We start from the raw sequence: 26,088 nt of genomic DNA, 5'->3' as shown, positions 1-26,088 counted from the left end.
GTTTTCATAAATCGTCCCATCCCTAATATATATATATATAGAACAAAAACAAAATCCAAACTACCGATTCACTTTTTAAAAGATCGTTAGTTTTGTAATTAAAATGCATGACACTGTTAAATGTAACTAGTTACACTATAACCTGCTAACAGCAGTCCCCAAAAGTGACCAATATAAAGAGACCTGTCAGACGAGCAAGTTCATGTTATTTATTTATAAGTAAGATTCTCATTTTTCAGAGTTTTGGAAGAAATCAGTCAAGCAGCAAAGGTTTCCACTCTGATTCTTAGACGCCCTTAAAGTATGCCTGGAATATGTTATCAGTAATAAGCCAATACAGACATCCAACTACTGGATAAGTCCCAAAACTTGTGTGTTGTCCTGTGGAAATTATAAACCTACATCCTCTTAGCTTCCAATCAGTAAATGTAATGAACAGGCTTTAATCTGACAGTTTGGTAAATCTGTCCCACATAAAAGTCTGCAGCATGACAAACAAGCAACTTTCACATTCTCTTTTCAGTTACTCAGCAGGATCCTGGATGTGATTTCTATCAGTGACGTGTGCCCACTAAAGGTAAAATAAGGTTGCATTTCACTTTCAGGGCTCAAGCGACATTCAAGTGCATCTGCCTCTTTTTTAAACCCTACTTATTAATCTACTTACTTCAATCATATTTCTTCAACTAAAATGAATCCTGAATTAATGGTTACATGGTTCATATGAAATTATAAGCAATCACTAACACTTTTCTAAAAGAAGGCAGAGGAGCGATGAGTCACCAGCAAGAAGAAGAAGAAAAAAAAAAAAGAACAAAGCAGCCAAGTTTTATCCAGCTCAGCTGCCTGTTGCAGCTCCCTGGCTGTCTCTCACCATCTCCTTTAATTCTGTTTGCCTCCAATGAAAACATGCTGACAGCTAATACCCAGTTTAATTTTACACCCCATTTTCCCTTTGTATTAGAGCATAAATACAAGTGACGGGATGAGCAAGGTGTTCTCTCTCCACTGAATACACAGCTGAAAAAAAAAAAAAAAAAGTCTGGCCCTGTAGTCCTCACGTTAAGCAGCTGATCATTAACCACTTAAATCAGACAGGGACTCAACAGGGGACAGCAAACAGCGAGAAATCATGCGGATCAACATGAAAATGATAATAAAATTGACTTATCTTTCCATCCATTTCCATTATTCAGTTTAACAGTCAGCCTAGACAGGTCACAACATCCATCACAAGGCAACAAGGAGACAAATGGGACAAACAAACATGCACACACGCGCACTCACACACACACGCAGCTGAGGGCAACTCGGAACAGGAATTAACATCACATGCAAGATTTTGGTCAGTGGGAGGACCAAAAACATGCAAAACATGCAGCTCCACAAAAAGAAACATTATCAGAAGAGCATATCAGAAACTACGTTCTTTGTCAAATATAGGGTTTTAATTCATTACAAAGTCCGTATCTGTTTAGGATATCATTTGCATCCCACCCCTAATCAATCCAATATTGATCCTAGGTTTTTGTTCACTTACGCACTAGAAAGGTAAAAGAGGCAATCAAAAATAATACAGTAATGCTCCAATGACCACAATCTCAAAATATGCTCCAAATAATCAGGAAAAGCACTGAATGTTGTAGAATGATGGCTGTTAACTCCTCTGACATCCCTGCTTTTATGTATTTTTTTTAAACACTGCCTTACATATAAGTTATGTAACACTGTGTAAAAAAACAAAAAACAAAAACAAACTAATCCATAAGAACACTAAAGTACACGTTATATACCAGTACTCTTTATAAACCAGTTATATACGCCTTTCCTCAGCAAGAGACTAATATCAAGAGAGATCTCTTAAAAATCACTTCAAACATGAGATTTCACAGAAAGGAGACACGCAAGAAGCAGCTGAAGCTACAACATGAAACAAAACAGACACTTCCTATTAACATACACACTAAAGGGCCTCTGATCAATCGTGAGAAAATCTGATGCCAAATGTTTTCTTACGCTTTTACTTTGTTCACAAATTGGATTTAATCTTCAGCTCTGGTCAGACATCTATATTAAAAACAAACTTTAAACATTGTGAGGAGGCTCCGCCAAACAGATTTTTGAGATTCTGATAATCACAGAGTGTCATGTTCCCTTGTATTTTGATCAGAGAGATTTGGTGCTGCCATAATAATCTGATGTTGCCCAAACCAAACACGGTTCAACATGTCGATAAATTAAACAGTTTTGAATTATCGGGTTTAGGAAGATACTACCTCCGCTTTAAATGTGATATTTTAAACCGCTAAACACTCCACGAGAAATGACTGATGTTACGTTCAAGCAGCACGTCTTCCTTGCTCTCACCGTCTGGGCAATTTTTTCCTCATATGTGTGAGAACAATCATGCAATTAGTCAGGATATGGATGGACGTTGATAAGGAAAAGCAGAGATGGTTTTTTTCCCCTTTTGTTTTCTGTGTTTTAGGTAAAAAAGGCTCCCTTTTTAGGGTGTGGAAATTTGAACAGTGAGCTGTTGAGTAATAGGTACTTTGGAGGATCTGCTGGACAAGGTGGTAAGAAAACAAGATGATTTGTATGAGGTTAGGGGTTACCCTAACCCTCTTATAATATAAAGCCCTTTGCTCTCCTCCTCAATACAAAAAACTATTTAACACTAGTTTGCAAACCTAAACATGCACACATTGGGAGCAATGAGAAGCATCATTTTAAACCTCTCAGTCGTGCCATAGTACTAATGGTTCTAATGTTGGCGGAGGCAAAAGATCACTACAGTTTCATTGTGTTTGAGACATGGAAACATTTGAAAATAGAAATGTCTCAAAAAGGCTGTGCCACACTGAAGCAGTTGGCGGCCAGACACCACCACATAGGAATGCTGCAATTAAAATGAACAGAGGCAAACTTTTTGACATGTCTTTTTCTGTTTTGCCTTAAAATAGTGCTGCCTTATTTTTTCCAGACAGATGAGACTGCCTGCAGGTATTTTCCAAAAAACACATTCGCTTAATTGTGTTTGTTTGTTCTTTTTTGTTTTTGTTTTTTGCTTTCTTTGTTGCATAAATATTATTTATCATGCAAACTGTATTCATCATGCTAAAAAAACAGGATGCGACTTGTGATCAATGCTATTCACTCATTCAAAAGTCGTAATCATATTTTGAATTTAGACCTGATGACAAGTTTTGGCGTGCTGACCTACAGCTGAGTAAACTACCATTTGACAGCCCTAACTGGTCTGATAATGGTATGGGTGTGAGGGGAATCTGCAGTGACAGATAAAAGAAACCGTTTTTTAAACACCAATGTCCATTAGTAAAACACATGGACCTGGACTACCATAAATAAGCACAAATATAGGAAGTAATGTTTAATAAAATGGTAAAGGTTTAATTATAATCTATTTAAGGACAAAAAAAAAACTTGTCAAATGTCAATAGTTTTATGTATTTTTTTTTAAATGTCGAAGATTTTTTTTTTTTATTCAGACTGACACTTTCCACAAATGTTAGCCAGCTTATAAGTTCCACATGCTAAACTTCACATAACCAAGACTGGGTTAGTTCCTCTTTAAATCATTATTATTTAAAATACCCATTTATATAACAATGGGGTATAGAGGCTAAGCTGAAACTGGAGTCGTACAACAAGATCTTTTAGCACCTAGAGGAAGTGAACTATTGTTGGGCCAGCAAGCAGGACAAACAGGACATGTATTGATAGGTTCAACAATTTGACCTGAAACTAAAAGGCTCATTATAAAAAGGGCAGATTTTACCAAAAGTAGATCTCTTTAAAAGTAAAAAAGACAGTGTAACCTTCAATGTAATAAATAAATAAAAAAAAAATACCCCTCTGCTTTAACACAGACAATGTCTGTTCTAGACGGAGTTCATAAATGTATTTGTGAATGTGAAATGGCATCTGGATTTTTGGAACAACACATGAGCATTAAACTAACCAATTATACATAAGGGAAAGTTACTGGTATCAATATAAAAATGACAAGATAATCAGTCATGTTTTCATGGAAGTACCCTGAATGACTATTAGAGTAAACACTGCATTGCCCTTCCACCAGCAGCTGTAGCTCCACACTGCAGATCAACTAGCCCAAGGACTCTTTTCTTCTACTAACAAGTAAAGCAAATTCAGCCGTGTGGCAACATTTACTGCATTAAAAACATGACATGCCATGGCATTCATTGAAACAATGCAGTATTTCTTGTCAATGCTTAATAAGATAACCGTCTTAAAACAACAGAACGATGGCTATAACATGCATGTCTTGAGCAGTTGAGGATAGCTTTGCTTTCCACAGCCCACTTACTGTCAGCATCCTATTCTCATATTACTATGTCAAGAGATAAACAGTAAAAGGGTAAAATGCTGTTATAATCTAAATCTTTTGATTATTCAGTATTTTGCTAATTTACTGAAACTAATAAATTTACTAATACATTTCCATAGCAGGAGAAAGACTAACCTTCTCTATTAGATGTCCTGTGGAAATAAGGTGAAAATTTGCTATTTCTATTTAAAGTAATCATAAGCTTAGAATCTCTTACCAGTCCATGGCTAGAGACACTTATTTAATTAGATCAGCTATCAGATTTAAATTGATCATATAAGAATATGATGATTTTATATGACATTCGTCTTCATTGGGAGTAGAATAACATTTAGACTAACTAAATAACATGGTCCTCAACATAAAAGAGTTAAATGTAAATTTCAGTTCAATAATCAACACAGCAGTTCAGCCGTAGAGCTTTGGAAATGTGAAGGATTAGCAAAGGATCGACTTGAGAGCTTTGAAAAATAACTGACCAACTAATTAGAAATCCCTTTTCAATTGTTAAGCCCTTATAATCTTACAGGATGCCTTAATTTCCCATGCCAGTGATGAATGAATGGACTACCACAGCTGCATACCTACTGGGAACAACACCTGTTGGGAGATGAAACATGATCTGGAGCTATCAAATGTATTTGAAATAAAGATCAAGGGTTGGATTTTGATAGCAGTAGAAATAATCCAATTATAAAGCCATTCTGATCTTTAAATATAAGGATTGTTACATTGAATACTGAAAGCCAATGCAAAAAGGAGACCCATTTTAATGCTCCAAGTCTAATAATTGTATTATACCATGTAAATTATTTGCTGAATTTCAAACCAAATTGTCTTTGTGTTTTTAACCAAAGAGTTTTATCATTATTATTTGCCTCACTTTAACAATTAAATTAAAAATAAGAATACGACATATAGTGAAACATTTCAAGCCTTAAATTCTATTTATTGTGATGATTATGACTTACAGCTAATGAAAGCCTAAAATTCATACCTAAAGGTGAAATGTTACAAAGGAACAAGGTTTTGTGTTTTGCTCATATTCTACCCCAAACATTAATGGGGGAAAGGGCTGACTTAAAAGTTGTCCAGTCTGTAGATCAGTTCAGACCATCCTTTCATTGCATGGTCAATGTGTTTATTGCAGCTTAGGTTCAACTGGAAATAATTTTACAACCAACCAGGAGCTGTAATTGATCTGAAAAAATAGTACCGTCTGACCCACTTTAGAAGGAAAATAATAGAAAATAATAAACCCCTCATCACTAGGAACATTAAGAGGTCCAGAGAAATCGTGGAAAGATTGACATGCTACAAAGTACAGATAGTGGTCCAGAGAAACTCTCCTTGGGCAAACTCCTTTAGGATAAGGCTGATGAACATGGACTCCATAATCTCCACAGATCAAATTGCAAAATGTAAATGGTTTCCAGGTGGGGATTTTGGTTTTTGGGTTACGTGGGACCCTTGTGGTAAAACGAGGTCTTGATAGCCTCCGAAAAGGATAAGCCACAAAAAGTCCCGAATAAAGACACTGACTGATGGCAGAGATCTATACCTGAGCACAAAAACACAAAGTTAAGTAAAAGGAAAAAATGTGGTAGAAAAATGTGTTGATGCAACAGGGATCACAACAGCCTTAAAAGGACTGATACGCAAAGATCATTCACAGTCGGGGGGAAAGTTCACTTGGACTGAAGGGAGTCTGTTTCAGGAGCCAGGACACACAGACACACAGCGGACATAAGGAACAGCTGTTGCACTGCTTGCGCTAAGCTAACCCTGAACAAAATCCTGCTTCACAACCATGATTAAAAGGTACAGTTTAATATACGTTTTGCATTTCATTTTAAAATTAAGGTTTAAGAATCTGGGAGAAAAGCAGAAAAGCACCGAAAGTTACTTGTGGCTCAAAGCAGCATTATCAACACTTCATGCTGACAAGCCTTATGGAGATTTTATTTTCCATAAGGACATGGCAGCAGCTCCCATTCCTGAAAGTACCAGTTCCTGCTTTAATGGCCTTGGGGTTACTGTGTCGTATCAAGAGAAAAGATGAGACATCAGACCCAACAATAAAGAAAAGTTAAAGGCCTTCTACTAAAGTAACCTGTGCTTCTTTAACACCTGAGCAGAGCCACAGGCTGATGGCCTCCATGCTACATCACACTGATGTAGTGTCTTCAGAGAAAGGAACCCCATTTTATGTGAAGTGCATGTACTCTACAGCAGTTAAACACCTTAATCAACATAAAGCTGTTTGTTTAATAAATCCTTTCTTTTGTTAATCTTGTTTACCTTTATGAGAAGCAACACTTTGTGCTTTAATTTCTCTGAATTATAGTCGAAATTTCAGAAACAACCTCTTGATAGTCCCCCCCCTTGATCTTTATCATTTTTTTTTTATTTAAGAAGTTTCTAATCATTAAGCTACACCTGTGCAGTACAGCGTTCAGCGGATGAGGACAAATACATTTACAAAACAAGCAATGTCATTAATGTTAGTAACATGACGGTACTACACGTTTAGCAGCATGACAGAGCTGCATGCATGTTTAGACAACTCACACCCTGTCAACCACTAAATTCCTTCTCCTACATTTTCCCCCCTCAACACAGTTCAGAGTCTTCCATGCTGATAAAAACTGCGAAACGTAAACAGGGCACACCGCTTCCACCATCAATAAATGAAAGGTCAAGATTCACAAAGTAAGCTAATGACTGTGGCTGCAATGAGAAATGTTTTCCGCTGCAGTAAAGCATGGTATTTATCACATTACTGCCTCTTTGATGAAGGCCAGGAAGATTTTTCCTTGCTTTGAGGCACTGCATAGAGCCGACTGTTGCTGTTACAGTGAATATGTGGTGCCGTTTTAATCTGGGATCAAACTGAAAATCCCCTCCCATAAGAGTTCAGTCAAGGTCATTCTGACGATTAAGCAGACTGTCTACAGAGAGACAAATTCAAACGGAGGTAGGGAGGGAGGAAGGTGGCAACACACACCCTGCTGAGATTTTTTTTTTTTTCTGAAAGCTGACTATTTTTAGATTAAGTATCAACTGCTTTACAGCACAATAAAAATCAGATGATAACATGTAGAAAGTCGCACTGTTTTGGACGACACATGGGAGTGTGACCTGCTTGAAGACTGGTGCTGTGCCCAGGGAAACAGCTGGTCTGTCTGAAGCCACACATACAAGCATGCACACAGACTGAGAGGTGAAAGAAGAGAGAGAAGTGGGGTGTGGGGGACATAAGCAGAGACCTTGAAATAGCCCAGGATAGGCCTAGGTCACAGCCGACCGGCTTGTCTGAACACCTGTCTGGCAGTGAAGTCTATGTATGAAGTGTAGCACCTTCAAAACACTTTTTTACCACATCATTACCACCTAAATAGCTCTTCTAGTAGTAGCATTTAAAAATACAGAAAACATTATACTGTACCGTCTATAGGTGATGTTTTTAAACGGTTGCAGAGTCCTTGAGTATCTCCGTAGGTTTCACTAATTTTGGTTATCGCCTCAGCGCCTCGTAGCTCCATTAAGGAGCGCAGTTCTTTGAGTGTGCAGCCAAAGTCCCCATCGTGGTTGGCCTCCACCAGGGAGTTCTTCACCCCACTGTACGAGTTGTTTGCCATTGCCTTGCTTCCTGCTGCCACCCCTAGTCTTTTGCAAAGCGCTGCTGCTTTTACCCGACAGTGGGGCTAAAATAGAAAATTGTTGTCCTTAAAAAAATAACCAAAAAAAAATAATAATTTTAAATCCTCAAGAGTGCAAATACACAAATGGTTTCCATAAACAGCTGACAGATCCTTCACAGGCAGCTGGAGTCACATGTCAGGTGGTAGTGTAGAGATATTACAAAACAAACCATTATATCCCTTGGAGAGCTGAGTTCCTAATCATTCATGGTGACTGAAGAACGCCCGCAGACCCGGAGATCACCTTGCATGTAGATCTGAAACAGAAAAGAAAACTGTAAAACAGTGAACAACAACACTAATGCATTCATTTCACATGGAGGATACTATATGTACAGACTAGTCTTACTGCTATACTATTAATAATGCATTCAAATAGAATCAACAAAATTATGAAAGAGCTGCAGACAACAATTGAAATAAAGAATATTGATAACTTGAGAATCTTTAAAACATTATTCAAAGCTAAACTGAACATAGCGTTTTCTGGGCCATTCTTGGCTTATTTTGACCATCATAATTTTTTTTAAGTCACAACTTGGCAATGTTTCACAAAAGATCAATGTTGATAGTTGTTGCTGATCTGGCCTGGAAAATGGATCAACAGTATCATAACTCTTGTATGAGGAGGATCTTAGGCAAAGCCTCAATATCCCCTATTCCTGTACTCCTTCACGCCTGCACTCCCTAACATACAACCATTTATATAGTCTGGTTAACATAACCCACCCTGCAAAAAAGTAAAAAGGAGTTTTTTTTAAATAAATCAGATACTTAAAATGTTAAAAAAAACATTTCATATATCATTAAATATAAAATATCTAGATTACAGAATAAAAAAAAAAACTTGGACTAGTGAAAATATTTCAAAATTTCATGCAAATATAGAATCTAGTCAGTAATAAGAAATCATACTATTGGGTGCAGGTAAATACAAGATCATACTATCCTGTGTATAAAACAGCACACAGCAAACCAAAGTCATATATATTTAAAAGAACATTTATATTTAAATATAAATGTCCTAATTAAAATTTTCACTGGAGTTATGGGTGTTATAAAATACATTTACTGATACAGTAAAAATCAAAACAATAAATTCTGCTCCCAACTAACTTATGCTCTTATGCTGACCCCTAAAGCCACCCTACCCTTCTTCCAGATGAAAAACGGCCACAGGCCTCAAGTGCATGAAGAATCGAAGGTCAAATTCAACATTTTGTCATATCTACAGCTTTGCTACTAGTGATTATGAATTCAGAACTCCAGGCATGTGCACGATTAAATTAAAATGGGTTATTTGACTAATTGGGCCATTTACCCACCAAGCTGTTGTAGGAGTCGTTTGGGTCATTGTCACTTGTGAATTAATAAGAAGCATGACAAATAATTATGGTTCTATCTTTTAAAGTGTAAATGCTTGGGAAACCAGCAGGCTACAGTCTAGCCCTCTCCCGATGGTACCTCTTAGCTTCAATTTTTTTTTTTCCACCCCACTTGAACTTGCCATCTCGTTTTACATATATACACCCTAAAAAGCTGCGTCTCTGGCACAGTTTTTACCTGAGCTTTTCCTTTGTTGCCGCTTTATCTTTCTGCTCAGCGGTTGGTTATATCCCACTAGAACATTTTTGCTGCACGACTCTTAATGCAGCTCATTTTGTGTTAGAAGAGTTCCCTACGGTTGATGACTAGTTTAAATTCAACATGATGTTATGCTAAAAATAAAAATCTTTTTCACTAATATCACTAAATCAGGCATTTGTCATCATCACTTTTAAGAACCTTTAATAAAAAACAAAAAAGTTAAATGTTTTCAGGAAAAAAAAAAAAACAAAACCAAAAAAAAAAACAGAGGGGCAGCTGCTTTCTACTTAAGCACATAGGATTGCCATGGTGTGGATGACTGGGAATGACAACAACAGGTTTGATACTATGGTAATAACTTTGTTTTGAGCAGAGTGGAAGATTAATTAGAGATACAGGAACAGTGATGGGATAGTTCAGGCGATTCAAGTTCGAGTCGATATATATATTTTTTTTATATATAGAACATTCATTTTAAATTAAAACATGCCTTACTGCCTTGAAAAACACAATGTCACAAATGTGAAAATAAAATAACAAAATAAAAAAAAATAAAAAAAGGGTACAAGGTGTATCATCGTATATCAAAAGTGTACAATTTGATCTGTCAAACTAAAATCCTTTAAATGAACGTAAAATAATATCAAGGATGTAGCTCTTGGGATTAGAACTTGTGTGAAGGAAGAGTGACATACTTAGTCTAAATCAATGGGGAAAGCTGAAGCTTACCAATCAATGATCAATTTCATTTAAAGAGTTTATTTCATAAACTTATGATCACACTATAAATCTAAAGAAGTAATGGCAATTAATAAAAAGAAAGTATGAAACCAGTCAGGTTTTTTTCTCTATATTAACAGCATAAAGGTTTCATTAAAAAGTGCAAAAAACAATTATCCTTTAAATATACAGCATCACAATCTGCTGCAAAAAAATGTATTTAGTCATACCAAAAACCCCCATTAAGGCTATTAAGCTATTACAAATAGAACAGAGCTCTTTATGTCAAAGCGTCTGTTGCTAAATAGTAAAACCGTTTATGGAGTTTAGACTGTTTCTGTGGAAGCACCAATACATTTCAGGCATGCCTCCCTCAGGCAATGTTATCAGGAGACTCAGTAATAATTTCCACTGTTTTGTTGATCATACTCAGCTATATAAGTCTCTGAACTGGAAAGATGAAAAACACATTCATCGTAAGCATTATGTTGAGATGACCAGTAATAGTCGAATGCTGAATAATAAACAAAGTTAATACGATCAGAAACTTTTTGGAGTGTATGTATTTGTTGAAAAGACTATGCCCTGGTGCACATATCTAAAGTTCTACTCTGTAATCAACTTTGTTCATCGATGAAAAGGTTTACCCTAAGGAAGATTTGTACAAAATAATAGCATATTTTCCTTGCTCTTAAATCTTGAATGTGGCTGCCTAAAATGCATTTACACATTTCTCCTAAATCTCTAAGAATAAAAAATTCCTCCCACATTTTCAACTTGCTTCTTCAGCTTAAATAGATTTCCATAATTTCCAATAGAACAAGACCGTTTCAAAATGTCAAGAGTCAAATTTAACAAAATTTTTTCAGATCAACTTTCAAACTGTTTTCAAAAAAAGTGGTCCGGTTAAACATCTTCAGACTATTTGAAATTTATCACCACAATCTTTTGTTTAGATTAACCATAGGTAGAAATCAAACATAAAATTTGGCAAAATACTAAAAACAAATTCCTGCTGAGAAAAAGGCCCGCACCCACAAAAAGAGGGTGAATCCTGCATTGAATCAATTTCCAAACAGCACAAATAAGAAAAGCTTCCTCTAAATCTGGCTGATGGAAATATGAAAAGAATATACCTTTATAAAAAGAAGAAAATATGTTTTTCTCTTTCACAGAAATCACACTCTAAACTGAAGGTTAAAGACAAAAGACCATCTGGTTTATTAAAAAGGTCGGGTGTGTGATGACACTTGTTTAATTTATGCACATATTCCTGGTAACCTGAGCATCTGCTTAGACTAATTTTAAGCTGCATGTTACACAGGCTCTGGAGCAACAGTTGCTAACATCAAGATGTTTCTGTTTTGGAGAAGGTCTTGCTTATTTTATGAAGACAATGCTGAGCCCCACTGGACTGCATACTAAAATGGCCTATTCAACAGTTCTACAGCACTGTGAAAAGGTGAAAAAAATACTAAGAAAGCCTCAAACTGGCACCTCAAAACCTCCAAATCCAAGAATTACAAACTGCAATAATATCTGGTTTATGTGAACCTTAGAGTGGTTCTAAAAGTAGCCAAAATGCAATTACAGCCTATTTTACTTTGGAACGGGCTGAAAAAGTTTTATTTCATTAATTAGTTTCCCTAGCATGACTGTTAAATCTTTTAAAACAAAATAGTGGGGCAGTAAGTATATTTATCCCATTCTAACATTAAGGAAAAGTTAATTTTCTTTTTCAATTTACCTGTTAAAATAATGTAAGTCTAAAAAGATTATAGAAGCAAGATCTCCTTCACATTAATATTGAGTTGTTAATAATTAAATAAAATGCTGATAACCATATAGTTATCTATTTTATTTTATTAAAATACAGATCAAACCACAGGATGGTGAGATCAAACCATAGGATGATGAGACATCATGTAAAGTAAATGATACAACTCTGATAAGATGTTTTTATTAAGGATGGATTCCATTTTTCAAACATTTGTATATAAATTTATTCAAATGGTTTGCCTCCTCTGATAAATCGTACTATATGAGAAGAGCATGCTGTTAAATTTAAACATTAACTCATGTTGGTAGGTTAAAGGATTTATTTGAACCCAAACTATTAAGTGATGTGATTATAACTTTCAGGCCAAATTATGTCTTTTTAGCTATGCTTACAACATTAGTATCATTTATTTGTGATGATATAGCAGATTCCCTCTAGGGAAATGTCTTTTGTTTATTTTGATTGACAAGTTTTTGTTTTATAACTTTAGCCATCATCAAATTGTTTGCGGTTAAACAGTTTCCCCACTCTGGATTTACCACTATCTTTTGGTATTTACGGAGGATATTAAGTATTCCTCTGAAAAAAATTGGATATTTCTCTTAAAAGCTGATACAGTTTCACTCGCTGCTTGTATGCAGACAAAAGTGACATAATAGGCTGGTGTGTGTCCTGTAAACAGTCATTAATTCTGCAGCAGATTTGGACATACATGAATGTCTGTGTTCTTACAACATATTATAAAAAGGAAGAAAAGTAGAGATATTGCAAATGCATGTGCAGAGCCTCATAAATCTAAATGGATGTGTCAGAAATTAATGACAGTTGTAACATTAAGAGGAACAAGTTTAGAAAAACGAAAGCTTGAGAACAAGATCCCAGCTGTTTGTGTGTGGTCATGATTTTGTTACCCTGTGGGGAGAATGTCCCAGGAACAAGCTACTTTGTGGGAATTTGAAGACACTTGAGGGGACCAATGGCTCGTCCCCATGAGGAGACGTTTAGGAGTAAGGTGTCAATGGAGTTAAGGGTTAGGTATATGGCTGAAACAATGAATCAGATTAATTGATTATTTAAATAATTGTCCACTAATTTAGAATTGTTTTATTTTTAACTGGAGTATGAACCTTTAGCTGACAGAAAAACCCACTTAGACCAACAACTATCCAAAATGAAAATATTTTAGTTTCACCAGGTTTAATTCTGTAAAAAAAAAATTCTTTAGGTAAAACATTTCTATCTGATTGCTAATCGATTAATTGAATTAATTAGCAAAATAATCATTAGTTGCAGCCCTAGTTAGGGGGAATAGTTAAGGTTAAGGTCAGGGTTAGGTTATAGAAATGCAAGCAATATGAATAGAAGTCAATGGAAAGTCCCCACAAGGATAGTGTGACACAATGTGTTTGTGTGTGGAGGGGTAAAAACTGGTCTTCAAAAATGAAAACTGACCCCATGCAAAGGCCTAAATTAGTTACAAAGCAGCACAAGGGCAACAGAGCCAATGTTTGTAGTGGAAATCACAAAGTTTGGAACTCAATCTCATAAAAAATAAATTACTGGCAGAGCTGAAAAGTTTGTGTGCCAGCAGCACTGTTCCCAACAAAGTCAACTTGGTAAAACCTGTTTTACAGAGTAAAGTATCAGAAGCCACTGAATGATTTACATATATGGCCAACCTCATCTCTATTCTATGGTATTTCTTCACTAATACTCATGCATCAGACTATTGATTATAAAATCTGACTGAGATTTGACATTACAAATGTATATTTCCCCCCTCATCCTTCTACCAATAAGAATATTTGCTAAAAAAAGATGTTTATACCACCAAAACTGAAGAAAATTAGCATTCATAGAAATTAGAGACAGATTAATCTAAAATATTATAGGTTTCAGGATTCTTAGTGAAACAAATGATACAATTTCAGAATCTAAAATTAAGAAACCCCTTTTAGATATAATTGCCCAGCTGCAGCATGAAAGAGCACCTTGAATATCAACATACATGGACAGACTCTAAAAAGTTGTCGTTTTCCAATTTTATAATTCAACCAGGAACATTCATATACAACAACCAAGTGAATAATATATATATATATATATATATATTTTTTTTTTTTTTTTTTACACAGTTCAGACTAATGTGTGTTAATGCAGTCAATACCTTTTACCTATATTATTTTATTTTTTAAAGAAAAATGGAAACAATATATGAACACTGCGCTTCCAGGTAAAAAGGAATAAAGGCATTTCATCAGAAAATATCAGCTCAACCATTTGATCAGCAGTGAAGGTAGACTGAAATCAAACTTCTCCACAAATAATGATGGGGTTTCTAACGAAGACTTTAAGATATGTTTAAGTAGAACACTTTTCATCTACACTCCTAAACAATTATTTCATATCCCAAACTGTAATTATTGCCATCTTTATTCTGAATATAAAGAGCCAAATAAAAAAGACAAATCCAAGTTGGTAATTTCCTCTCAAACCTTATAAATGGGCGATCAACAGGTCAAATCACTCTTATTTATCAAATGCATTAAAACCAAGAACTCCCACAATATTCTGTTCAATAAAAAATAAATATAGGTAAATTACATAGAAAGTGATGCATTAGGGAAATCCTCTTGTAATTCCTTCTTTTTTATAGGATTCAAAACTACTATCTTCTTTCAATAAAAACCTTTATTAACCCTTATCCGTGTTAATCTTTAAGAAAACTTTGACTTAGAAAAGAGTCTCCCTTTACTATTGCACAGATTATATTTGTATAGCTTATTAGAAAATCATAAAACATAACACAGCACTCAGGTGTTTAGTAGACATACTATTTCATTCTTTTCTGTTTTTTTAAATACAGATCTGATCCTTTCTGACAGCTGGCAGAAAGGATCACAAGGAAAGTAAAAGTATGAAACAAAAAATATTCTGATTACTTAACAGGTGGTGGTTTTCAATTACATAAAAGGTAGGATTAAAAGATAATATAGATTTTACTTTAAAAAACATTGTATTTTTATTCAACTAAAGTATAACAAAGTGATATACTGTTTTCTGGCAAATTTACAGACTGACGAAAATGTCAATATTCTTGGTTTTGATGCATTTAGGTAACTGGGAGGAAAACAGGATTTTAATTATTGCTTGATAATCCCATTAGATCCAAAACTAGGAAAGTTAGGTAAATATTACCTTAATTTGGCCTGTGACGACACAAACTGTGGACCATAAAACATCAACATTGTTTAGCTGTTAAAGCTCCCAGTACAGATTTAACCATTTATGATAGACATAAGGATTGATAACACTTCCTGCAACAAAAAGTTGCACTTCCACCCAGAGTGAAGCCGTCTTATTTATTGATAAGTATTTTCATCATCCATCATCCAAAAATGTCAAAAATATGTATTTATGATTTCTGAGGTGTCAAATGGTGAGGTCCTGAGAAGATGCCTGCAGAAAAGCGCATCGATATTGGGTAAGCTGGATGGGCTAGATAAGCTGATCAGGAAGGCAAGCTCTGTGATTGGATGCCCTCAGGACTCAGTGCAGGAGGTGATAAACAAAGGATCCCTACTACATTAACATCTCTGTTGGATAACGTTTCCCACCCCATGCATGAAACTTGCTGAACAGGAGAGCTCCTTCTGCACCCTAAATGCACCAGGGAGCGTTACCACAGATCCTTCCTCCCAGCAGCTGTAAGATTTTATAAGCACCACTGTTCCCAACAACCTCAATACGCTGTTACATTCATGCTGATTTTGCACAGTTTCTACCTTAGTCAGTTAAATAACATACTGCTGTCATTTTGCACATCTCTGATGTTGCTGCTATTTTCAAATATCCATTACTGTAAAAAATCTCCATAGCTGTTATTTATTCTCCAGGTGCACAGTTTAATATTGTTAAAACACTTTAGAGTGCAGTATTTTATTGTTTATCTTTTAACTCTTGACTATAGTTATTCTTAGAATTTTTTTTAAGGTCCACATTTGTGTGACCAATATGTTTCCAATTGACAAATATAAATTGTGCTATTGGCTATCTTAGGACTCCATCTCTCTTTCAGTGCAGTAAAAGTGGAATTTTTTATGGAATTTAATTTGTTATCAAATGGAAAATTGTGTACCATAGAGAGTTAATTGAAACCAAGAACAACTCCTGGCAACTTGGCTTGACTGTCGGGAATATTTTGAATTCAAAATTGCACAGCGAGTGACGCAACAATTTTTCATAATGTAGTTCACACAACCCTGACTAAACAGAATATAAATACACTCATACAGATAGGGGCGTTACAAAATGAAGGCAATACTCCTACTGTCACAGCTGAACACTGCTGTTTAAGGTGAAAACTACCAGGTAAACTATTCCACATCAATAAGGACTAAATTAAAAAGAATACAAGAGATATGCCAATTTAACAGCTGACTAAAATTCACTGTCATGTGGATTCTAATTATTTCTAATAGTTCATCTTTGAGACTTAGATTGTTAACATGTGTGCCCCCATCAGTTTAGTAGAACTATGATGTAATATGTACAATTGGGCAAATAGCATTAGCAGTGAAACAGAAGACACATATGAAACTCAATTGGACCAAGCATAAAAAGCTGTTCCCATGTGGAAATCTAATGAAAATACAAGCAGCCTTTTATACTGTGTTTTTATTCAGCTAAACTGAATGAAGCAAAAACAATTAGCTGATATAAAACAAAAATGTGCTTCTTTATACAAAACCCAATCAACTGTAAGACATTGGTCATTGGTGACCTCAGTGAAGTGTGAGGGGACTTAAGGTCCTGACATTCTCCGGGAGAGAATGAAACATATTATTCTATCAATCACGACAAGCTGACCTTGTCTTGAAGAAGAATGACAACCTCAGACCACTTGGTGAGCAGTACTTTTGGCCATGAAACTCTCACACTGATGCATTAAGTCCTAATAGTTAGAGGACAGGAAAAAATGCCACAGAAACTTAAATTTTCTCCTGCAGTAAGAAGTAAATAACAGCAGAGCTACTGATCACATTGCTATTGTACACTGCTGTCCAGCTGGCTGAAACAAAGCCTCTACATTAGGGGAAATAAGATCCATGCATTAGTTGGTCGATTCATTAGAGCATTCAGAAGCAATGCCTTAAGATAACATCAAGTGCATGCATTTCGACTGCCTCCATACGCTATCCATCTCTAATGTTTACTTTGACCTTTAGATACATCTTTGTGGGTTTCTTTGGGTTTTTTTTTTATTTAGTCTAAAATTGGCTAGCATTATTTTATTTTCTTTCATTAAATGGCGGAAGAGCAATATCAGCCTAAGGAATCAGCAGCATGTATGGTCAGACACGTCAAAAAAAATTGTTTCACCTCTAATTCAGATGCATCGGTGGTAATAAGAAACACAAGCAGTCATAGAGTTGTAACTAAAGGAGCACCACAGATCACTAATTTAGTGGGTTTTTACTATTCAAAATGTCTAACACTTAATTATGGAATATCAAAACAACTGCAAATAAATATTGCTTTGACTTAAGAATATAATGTGTTTTATTTTTTTGGCTAGAAGGGATCATTTTCTCTTTTTAATAAACACTTGTACATGATTTGTACATTTTTCAAATAGATCATGTATACATTAATACAACTGCTGTGTTGCTGCCAACTGAAAATTAGGCTGAATAGGCTTAGTATTTTTCTTGAGAAAATGCATCTCAAACCACACCACTGCCCTTATGTTTCCTTTGTGAGTTTGTCTACAACAAAGTGTGGTTTTGTGGTCTTTACAAAACATGTCATCTTCAGGTAAAAAAATAAAAGCAATCTTTGTTTTATTGACCTCTGAATAAAATTGGACTATTTAGGAACCACATATGTGACCCACATACATGTACAGCAGCTAATAGTAACATCTTTTTTTTTTCCTATCAGACGTCTTTATATTCTCACACTTGCCAAGCACAAACAATGCCAAGATGAAGGCGTGCCAACATTTGCTACACTGCCTTGGTTTAAGGTTGCGAAGCAGGTCACATGTCACAACAGTGGAAAATCATTGTGATCGGATCTCCAAGCCAACAGCTGGCGTGGTATGGTTGAATGACAGTGGCTGCAGTTAACCCTTTACACACTACAGCAGCAACACCACAGCCTAACCCCTCTGTGTGATGATTTGACTTGAGGAGCAAACACTAGCAACTCTCAAGCTATTGGTGTCGTTATCTCACATTAGAGGCTGTGCAAGAGGCCAATAGATAGGACGACAGTGGTCTTCCTATCCTTTCTAAGGAAACCCTCTGGCAGTTTGAACACCTCTGTGTGCCAAAAAGCCGATGGAAGTCGAGGATAGCAATTCTAGGGATCCCTCTGCAGAGGAGCCGCCTAATGCAAGATGTGGTATTTTTAGCATCGCCCAGACTGTCCCCTCCCCCACAGCTAGTCATAGCTGAACTGGGTCGTGCCATGTAAATGTGGAGGGTACAAGCAGAGACGCCCAGCCCTCCTACATCACCCTAAAGACTGAAACCTCTACACAGCTCTGTAACACTGTCAGGCTGCAGGCTGATGAGAATGCACAGTCAGAGGTGTCATTGACAGCACATTGGGTGCGCCTCGGCACCCCTTTCATCATCGTGTTGCGGGGCAAGTAAGGATGTGCATACATATTACTGCTTAAAATAAAAAAAAATAAAAAAATCACACATAGGCATATTGTACATGCTAATATGAATAGCTTTAATGTTTTTTTTTTTGTTTTTTTTTAAATACGTTTTCCAACTTAACGTCTGAGGCTCACCTCAAGCATTGAGCTGGTGCTGAAGTAGAAGTAAATTTTACCTGAAAGATCAATAAAACATTCTGCTAAATGTAGCAGCTTATCATTCTACAGTGGCACAGAATAAACGCATTAATTTTCCTGGAAAAAACCCCGCAAAACTAGATAAATCATTGTTTCCTAAATTTTGACCGATCCAAAAGAGGAATGTTAACATATAATTAACTATTACAAATTGATTTTTATTAGATAAATGCTTATTTGATATGAAACATCCACTTAAAATATTGTACTGATACAGGCGCCCACTAGCCACTGCTCCTTAAGTGAAACTTCACTAGTGTTTGCAAAAAAAAAAAAAAGTAATGCCAGAGGCATCTAAGAGCAGAAACATGAATCGATCCAGAAACTGGTCCAGAAATAGTAACACAATTTAATGGAGACAAAGATGCAGAACAGTTATAATGATTCTGTATGGCTTAGAAATGCATTGTTATAACATAATGATCTACTGTTTTATCTAAATCAGCATATTGTTAATAAAAAAAACTCATAGAAAGATCCTTTTAGTACAAGAGAAAACTCAGGTTTTAAATTAGTGCTCTATGCTAAAAACCAATCGTTAGATTAATGCAATTGATTGTCCTCTACTTTTAAGTATATAAATATTAACTACTGGTTATGACACCATGACTTAAAAAATAGGATTCAAAACCTCAAAAAAACAAGGATCCTAGTAGTAGTAGTATGGAGCTCAAAAATGGCTTCTTCATCCGATTCAAGCCAAACAATGCAAATACAGAAACAAAACTAAACATCTGCCAAGCTTTTGACTGCACCTTTCTTTCTGGACAAGCAAGTTCAATGTTTTCTAATGCAAAATATAAGTTAGCTTTAACATACTTCACAACTGCCTGAGAAAATTTAGAGATTCAAATTTGGAACGAAAGCGCTCCAGTTATTGGTTGGGATGAGTTAAACTTGTGGATATCACCTTTAAAATTTCAACATGTGCTCTAGAACAGGTTTTCTGTTAATATTAAAATGCATTAAAAGGAAAATCAGAAAGAAACTGTGCATCATAAATTTTAATAGGATCTTTGCTATTTAAGATGCTTGACTAAAATTTTGCCATAGACTGAATTATTTGGACCCTGCTATAAAGAAAATGCTTTAACATAAACCAAATACCACAGTGCAGGAAAGCACATAAGTACAGTTAAGCATGCCACTATAAGTGGCATTGTTCTGGGATGCAGGACCTAGCTCACTCAACAAAAAACAATCATCAATACTGTGCATCACATTGTGTTTGGGGACTAGACTTGCCTAAAAAAAAAAAAAAAAAGAAAGCAAAAAAACATAATTTAATAAGCAACAGGGCTACCATAAGACCCTGGTTCTCTGGTGCTGCATGAGTGGCAACTCACAGGAGGGAAAATACCCATCCTTTCACTCATAGCTCTAAACTGTCACCTATAAAACAGGGTGTCCCAAGAAGGGCTGAGCAACAAATAAGAAATTTTAAATAAAGAATGTTTTCAAGAGATATGAGATAAAAACTATACCATTTATATTGGGATCTACACTGAGTTATAGTTATACTAAAACATCTACCAGGAGGTTACTTTATTTTTCAGTTGCTTGTTATGTCTATGTGCAGCTGTTTGTTAAAAAAAAAGTGCTTGCTTGATATTTGGAATAAAGCTTTGATTAGAGAAGATTTTTTTTAAATAAAGATATCGTACATTATCATGCAGCTTCAAAATATGATTTTTGGTCCATATTACCTAGGCCTAGTCCCTGGGTCAGACTGAAAACTTTATTGTCGCTTATTCAAACAAAAAGGCTGTTTTTTTTTTACCGTTTAAAACATCGGCTTTGGACTAATGTCCAAAAAAAAACAAAAAACAGTAGTAATAGAAAATACTGACAATGAGCATGTATTACTATAATGTTAAAGATTTCACCTCAACTCCACATGAAGGATTTGGTGTGACCACCTGCACTCAGGAGATCATTGAGCGAAACTAATCCTATGCTGCAATGGCCGCTCCAGCTGACAGCTCACAGAAAATGTTTCTACACTTCTGCATGATCTGACACACTAAAATAATGCCTTTTTTAGAACAGCTCATTCACTTTGCCTTTAAGAGTTGTACTTAATGACAAGGTTGAAATCTATTTATTGTGAGTTATTCTGCTGTTCTGATTTTATAAAGCAGATGTTTTTACATCCAAAAAAAGTGCAAAAAAGTTGTAGACCAGCAGAGAGATACAAAAAACAAAAATGCTAGGGAAAAACATTTAAATGTATCTTTGCAGACGTTCGCCAAAAACAGCCCACAATCGTAAGTGAAGAAAGGCTAGAATGAAGGAATAGTAATAGGTAGCTTAAACATGTAACATAATACAACTACCCGGCCCTACAGTTTCCACCAAGCTCCAACACAAGTACATGACATCAGAAATATGTTCTATGACGTGGGACAAAACAACAATACATTTAGTTTCCAGGGCTGGTTTATATGATTCAATGTCTCCTTATTTCTAAAATGAACAAGTGTTCAAAACATTACCCTCTGACATCTTAAGTTTTTTTCTGCCGTTGATAGTTTTCAAGGTGTGTTTTGACTCCAGTATGAGGCATGAGAGTAAAACATGACCGCATTAGTAGAAAAAAAAGGTCTTTCTGACAGAAAAGACCTGTTATTTAAAAAACATCTTTCAATGCTTCAAACATATTTACACGGAGAGGTTGCATGCATTATTCCTTTAGTGCTAGTCATTTGGAGCATTTGGGATTTTGTTCATTTGCCACTGAAGTTGTTTTTGATCCCAAGTGGGCTTTAGAAACAATATAAATAATAAAGAAAATAAAAAAATAAAAAAAAATTCACCATTTTTCTATCATCATTTCTGAAACACTCAACTAAAAAAACAAAAATATGTGGATATGTGTTGCTTATTAATACAAATAATTGATTTTTAGACCTATAACAGAACCTCAAATTGACTATATGGAAACTCAAACAGAAGGAAAGAATAGATCCAGAGTTTCCAAAAGATCAAAATTTCTCATTGGTTACTCACAAATGTTCACTGGAAGCATCCATTGGAATTAAAGTGGTTTTAAAATAGGTACAAAAAAGTAAAAAAAAAAAAAAAAGCCCACTGGGCATTTCTAAATCTGTATGGCATCCCATCAAGCTGTTCACTGACTGTCAGCTGGCTTAAAAAAAAGCTTCCAAACTAACAAATAATAACAATAATAATAATATAATAGCACAAGAAAAAAAAAAAAAAACAATCACCCATGGCTATTTAAAGGTTTATCTTTTCATTAAAAAAAAAAGAAAAAACACAAATTCATGGTTTGGAGATTAACAGACTGTGATCATCTTATTAAGATAAGGCTATTTTGAAATTACAGATGGTAGGCTCTAATTGGCCAAATGAAGGCTTGCACTACCAGTAGACAACTCAAGTTACAAACATCAGATTCTATATTAGTGTAAACCAATGAAATATAAACTACAACACTCTGCCAAAAAGCAAGCCAGAATGTCATAAACACTGAACCTACAGTAATCTACTCGTTATGATCATTTCAATGCAGCATAGATAATTGCTTTTCCTTTAAAGATACAGACTTTTACTTTTCCGCTACACTTATTCCTGCAGGTTATTACCTCAAACCAAAGCCACTACTTCAAAACAACAGCCCTGCAAATGTCCAGATACACTTATATGCAATAAATAATTTCCAAATCTGTTAGGAAAAGTGCAGAAAAACACCAACTGAGCAACACAACTAATTAGGTCAAAGGATCCTCTTTGCATCTTCTAGATTAAAGAAAATAGCAGTAAATGGGACGATCGCTGTCTTTTTACTCAGTAAAGGTGAGCAGCTTTACAGCGTTTTAAATCAATTCTGCTGCAACAAACACAAAAAAAAAGATTGTTTTGCCATTGCTGAGTGATCAGGATAATCTGAGGTCAAAGGGCTCAAACAGAGGACCTGACTGATGATTTCAGTAAATCATTACACAGACTTTTCAATATGCTGAGGACACTTAATGAAACACTTGCTGAACTTGAAGGCTATTCTTAGAACACAGTGAGGTCTAATTCAGATCTCCCCTCTTCTATTAAAAGTATTGTATCAATCCTATAATATAACCTCTGAGACATTCCTGCTTGGCTTCCATTAAAACATTATGTAATGAGTCCACAGATAACGGCTGCACTCTAGGATGACTCGCAGACATTTGATAAGTGAACAGCAGCTCGCCACCTCGTTGCAAAGCTACGGTAGAAAAAGTATTTTAAGATCATTAGGGAAAAAAAGGTTTTGCTCCGAGGTAGGAAACACATGGGGACACCGCTGGCTCAAGAGCAAAGGGAGGGTGATTTTTAATTGGATAAGGAGTGATCCCTTCAACTGCACACCGAAAGGTGTCCATTTCAATTCCGACGATAATCTCCAAGACACTATTGCTCCTTGTAATTCGCAAAAAATAAATAAATAAAAAGAAAAGAAAGAAAAGGCGGCAGTTTTGTGCTGGTCGTCAATCAACCGTTAAATAACGGTTAATTCCGAGGAGCGGTAGAGGACACGGTAACGGAAAACGGATAAAGCTGACACCTCGAAGTGGAATAAAGATGCGGCTGTCGGTGAGATTGAAATAATAAAAAAAAAAAACGTTATTTGTTCGCCTATTAAAAAAAAGACGGTTTACTGTGGCCACAGTGGGGGTGATAAGACAGCTGCACGAGGAGCCCACTCAACACGGTACCCAAATTTACAGCAAACGCCAAAAAAAAAAAAATTAAACTACCTGAGAATATATTATTTTAAACAGGTATCGCCGTTAAATCCGTAAACCGTGTAATACGGTTAAACCTGTTCAATTTGCATACATTTCACGGAAAGCGTCAAGTTTAAAGCGCTCCAGGGTATTCGGTAAACGAACCGTTAAAGCAGTTTACGGTGTTAGCCGACTAGCTACCACACCGTAGCCTGTGATGGTTGTAAGGAGGGAAATACAACACAAAATGTGCTTCTTATTGATTGACAAGTCGAAAAACTTATACAAGAGCTGAGCGGGATTCACATTAAATTAAACACGAGGAAACGGAAGACTGTAGCATCCCCCAAATGCTACTACCCACCTGGGTTTGGAAATGAAACGCCCAATGTCACTATCAAACCCAGATATAACGAAAGCTAACGGTGTTAGCTTCGGTACAGTAGGCAGTTACCCTTCCAGACGCTGGCCCTCGCTGATCACTGCACACCCAAAATGAAGAATTTATTCCAGCTCCTGCTCTTTCATGCAGTGTCCACACACACTGAAAACCATTTATCACGTGACAATTCTCTCGCTCTGCTAAGGAAATAAACCCGAAAATATATACTTACTCCCAGAGCAATCCCTGTCCGTTTCACTCCTCACTCCCCCTCAGTCTCACCGAAGACTAGACTCGTTGCCCCGATCTGAGGTAAGGCCCCGCCCACTGCGTTGTCACAGTCACAATCAAAGATCGAACGTGTCAAGATAGTTCCCACCCAAGCCTAGCTCTAGTTATCAGACAATAGTAGACAGTAAACCATTGGTGTAGTAATAAAACTAAAATGGGACCAATTGATACAGTGAGGATTACTATTTTTGCTTAAAAATTAAAGGTTAAAATATCCAATTAACAAACTCAAAATAATGAGTTCTTTTTCCTCTTCTAAACTCAGCCAAATTGAAGCTCTACACAATGAAAAATATAAATGAATAAAGAAAATTTTGTAAATTCAAATGATGAATAAAAAAAACGTTGATTTAGTAAATATGGATACGATAGGATTCCATCTACTAAATATAATTTTGATTTTATGATATTTATGTTATATTTTATATTATTTCTCTCTTTTTTATTTTCTTTTTATTTACATTGATAACAAAATGCACAAAATTCCATCCATTTATCCCGATAAGAAATTATATTTAATAGTAATTACAACGAGGCTTTAAACGAAGGCGGAAATACACTACGGGGTATCATATTGCTTTGCATATTTGTCTTCTGTCACAACACCGCCGGGGACATGTGATACACGTCAAAAGGAGGATGGGTACGGACCGCTGGTGTGGATTCCCATTGGCCGAGCCCGCATATCAGTCGCCTATGGAAACGGTTACGTCATGATCCCCTCGTATTCCCTCTTCGCTCCGCCGTCGCTTTATAATAACAGGATTATTGAACAGTTCCCTCCATCATTTAAGGCAGCCAGTGAAAAGCACACAGAGAAAGATTACCGTGTTGGCTCTACAGTCCTGCTGTCTGCAACACAAGGCTCTTCCCTCAGCGCTAATTCAAACCTGACGTCACTGTTTCCATGATGTAGCGCGTTTTTTTTTTTTTTCTTCTTCTTCTCCCGATTGAAAGGCTGCAATAATCGCGATTCCCCAGCACTGACGAGAACTAGCGTATTTGGCAAACCCACCCCTGGCTGGGTGGCTGCTACAGGAAGAGCAGAGCCCAGTAACAAAGTGAGCAGAAGTCAATCCCTTTAGTGGGTAATCTAATAAAAACTAAACAGCAAGCATGTTCTGCACTGCAGAACAATTGCAGGTGCACCTTAATAAATCAGTTTATAATCTAACATCTCGTTTTTGTCAGTTATTCAATTTAGGAAAATCAAACTAAATTAAACATATTATTCACTGTAATATAATAATCTCAGAACATTTTTGTAGAAAAAAGGAGTGCTGACACCTGGTCAGTAATCCTTTGTATGAATCATTTTATCCAGGCAGCCTGATGTGGAGGATTTCAGCCTTGGGCTCCACTGAGCTATCAAGGAAAGCCCAGTCCACCTTAAGACTGGCCTTGAAGTTGACTTTATTGTTCACTCTGGTGTTTAACATTTTTCTTAACCCAACAGATTTCACGGATTGCTTATAGGGTTTAGGTCAGGGAAGTTTGGGGCCGATGGGATCTTGGACCCAAGGAAACCCACAGCACCAACAGCAGGAGGTGACATTTGCCCTCAAACAAATTGGAGAAAAGGACTTTAGACCATTGAGAAAACAATGCAGCCCCTTTATTGTTCATTGTTGTTGCATCATCATATTGGGTTCAA

The 26,088-nt window shown here is 36.0% G+C and overlaps 1 protein-coding gene across 7 annotated transcripts in view; it reads right to left on the bottom strand.

Annotated features, from left to right (window-relative positions):
• Nucleotides 1-24,448, bottom strand: part of LOC107085987 (plasma membrane calcium-transporting ATPase 1-like) — a 49,319-nt gene extending 24,871 nt beyond the window's left edge. For 5 of the 7 annotated variants that reach the window (XM_015376697.1, XM_015376698.1, XM_015376700.1 and 2 more), the window contains exons 1-3: nt 24,376-24,448; nt 8,247-8,333; nt 7,821-8,100 (exon numbers count right to left, since the gene is read on the bottom strand). In XM_015376697.1, the coding sequence (XP_015232183.1) occupies nt 7,821-8,013 (193 nt within the window). In that variant the 5' untranslated portion in view covers nt 8,014-8,100; nt 8,247-8,333; nt 24,376-24,448. Of the gene's footprint in view, nt 1-7,820; nt 8,101-8,246; nt 8,334-24,125; nt 24,145-24,215; nt 24,235-24,375 lie in introns of those variants that run through there. The other 2 variants (XM_015376695.1, XM_015376696.1) reach the window with 2 other exon arrangements.
• Nucleotides 24,449-26,088: the final 1,640 nt, after the last annotated feature.

This window comes from Cyprinodon variegatus, unplaced genomic scaffold (genome assembly GCF_000732505.1).
Source record: "Cyprinodon variegatus isolate N-32 unplaced genomic scaffold, C_variegatus-1.0 Scaffold139, whole genome shotgun sequence".
Lineage (NCBI taxonomy): Eukaryota > Metazoa > Chordata > Actinopteri > Cyprinodontiformes > Cyprinodontidae > Cyprinodon > Cyprinodon variegatus.
Note: the sequence above shows the minus strand (reverse complement) of the source record. Positions and strands in the feature narration are given on the sequence as shown.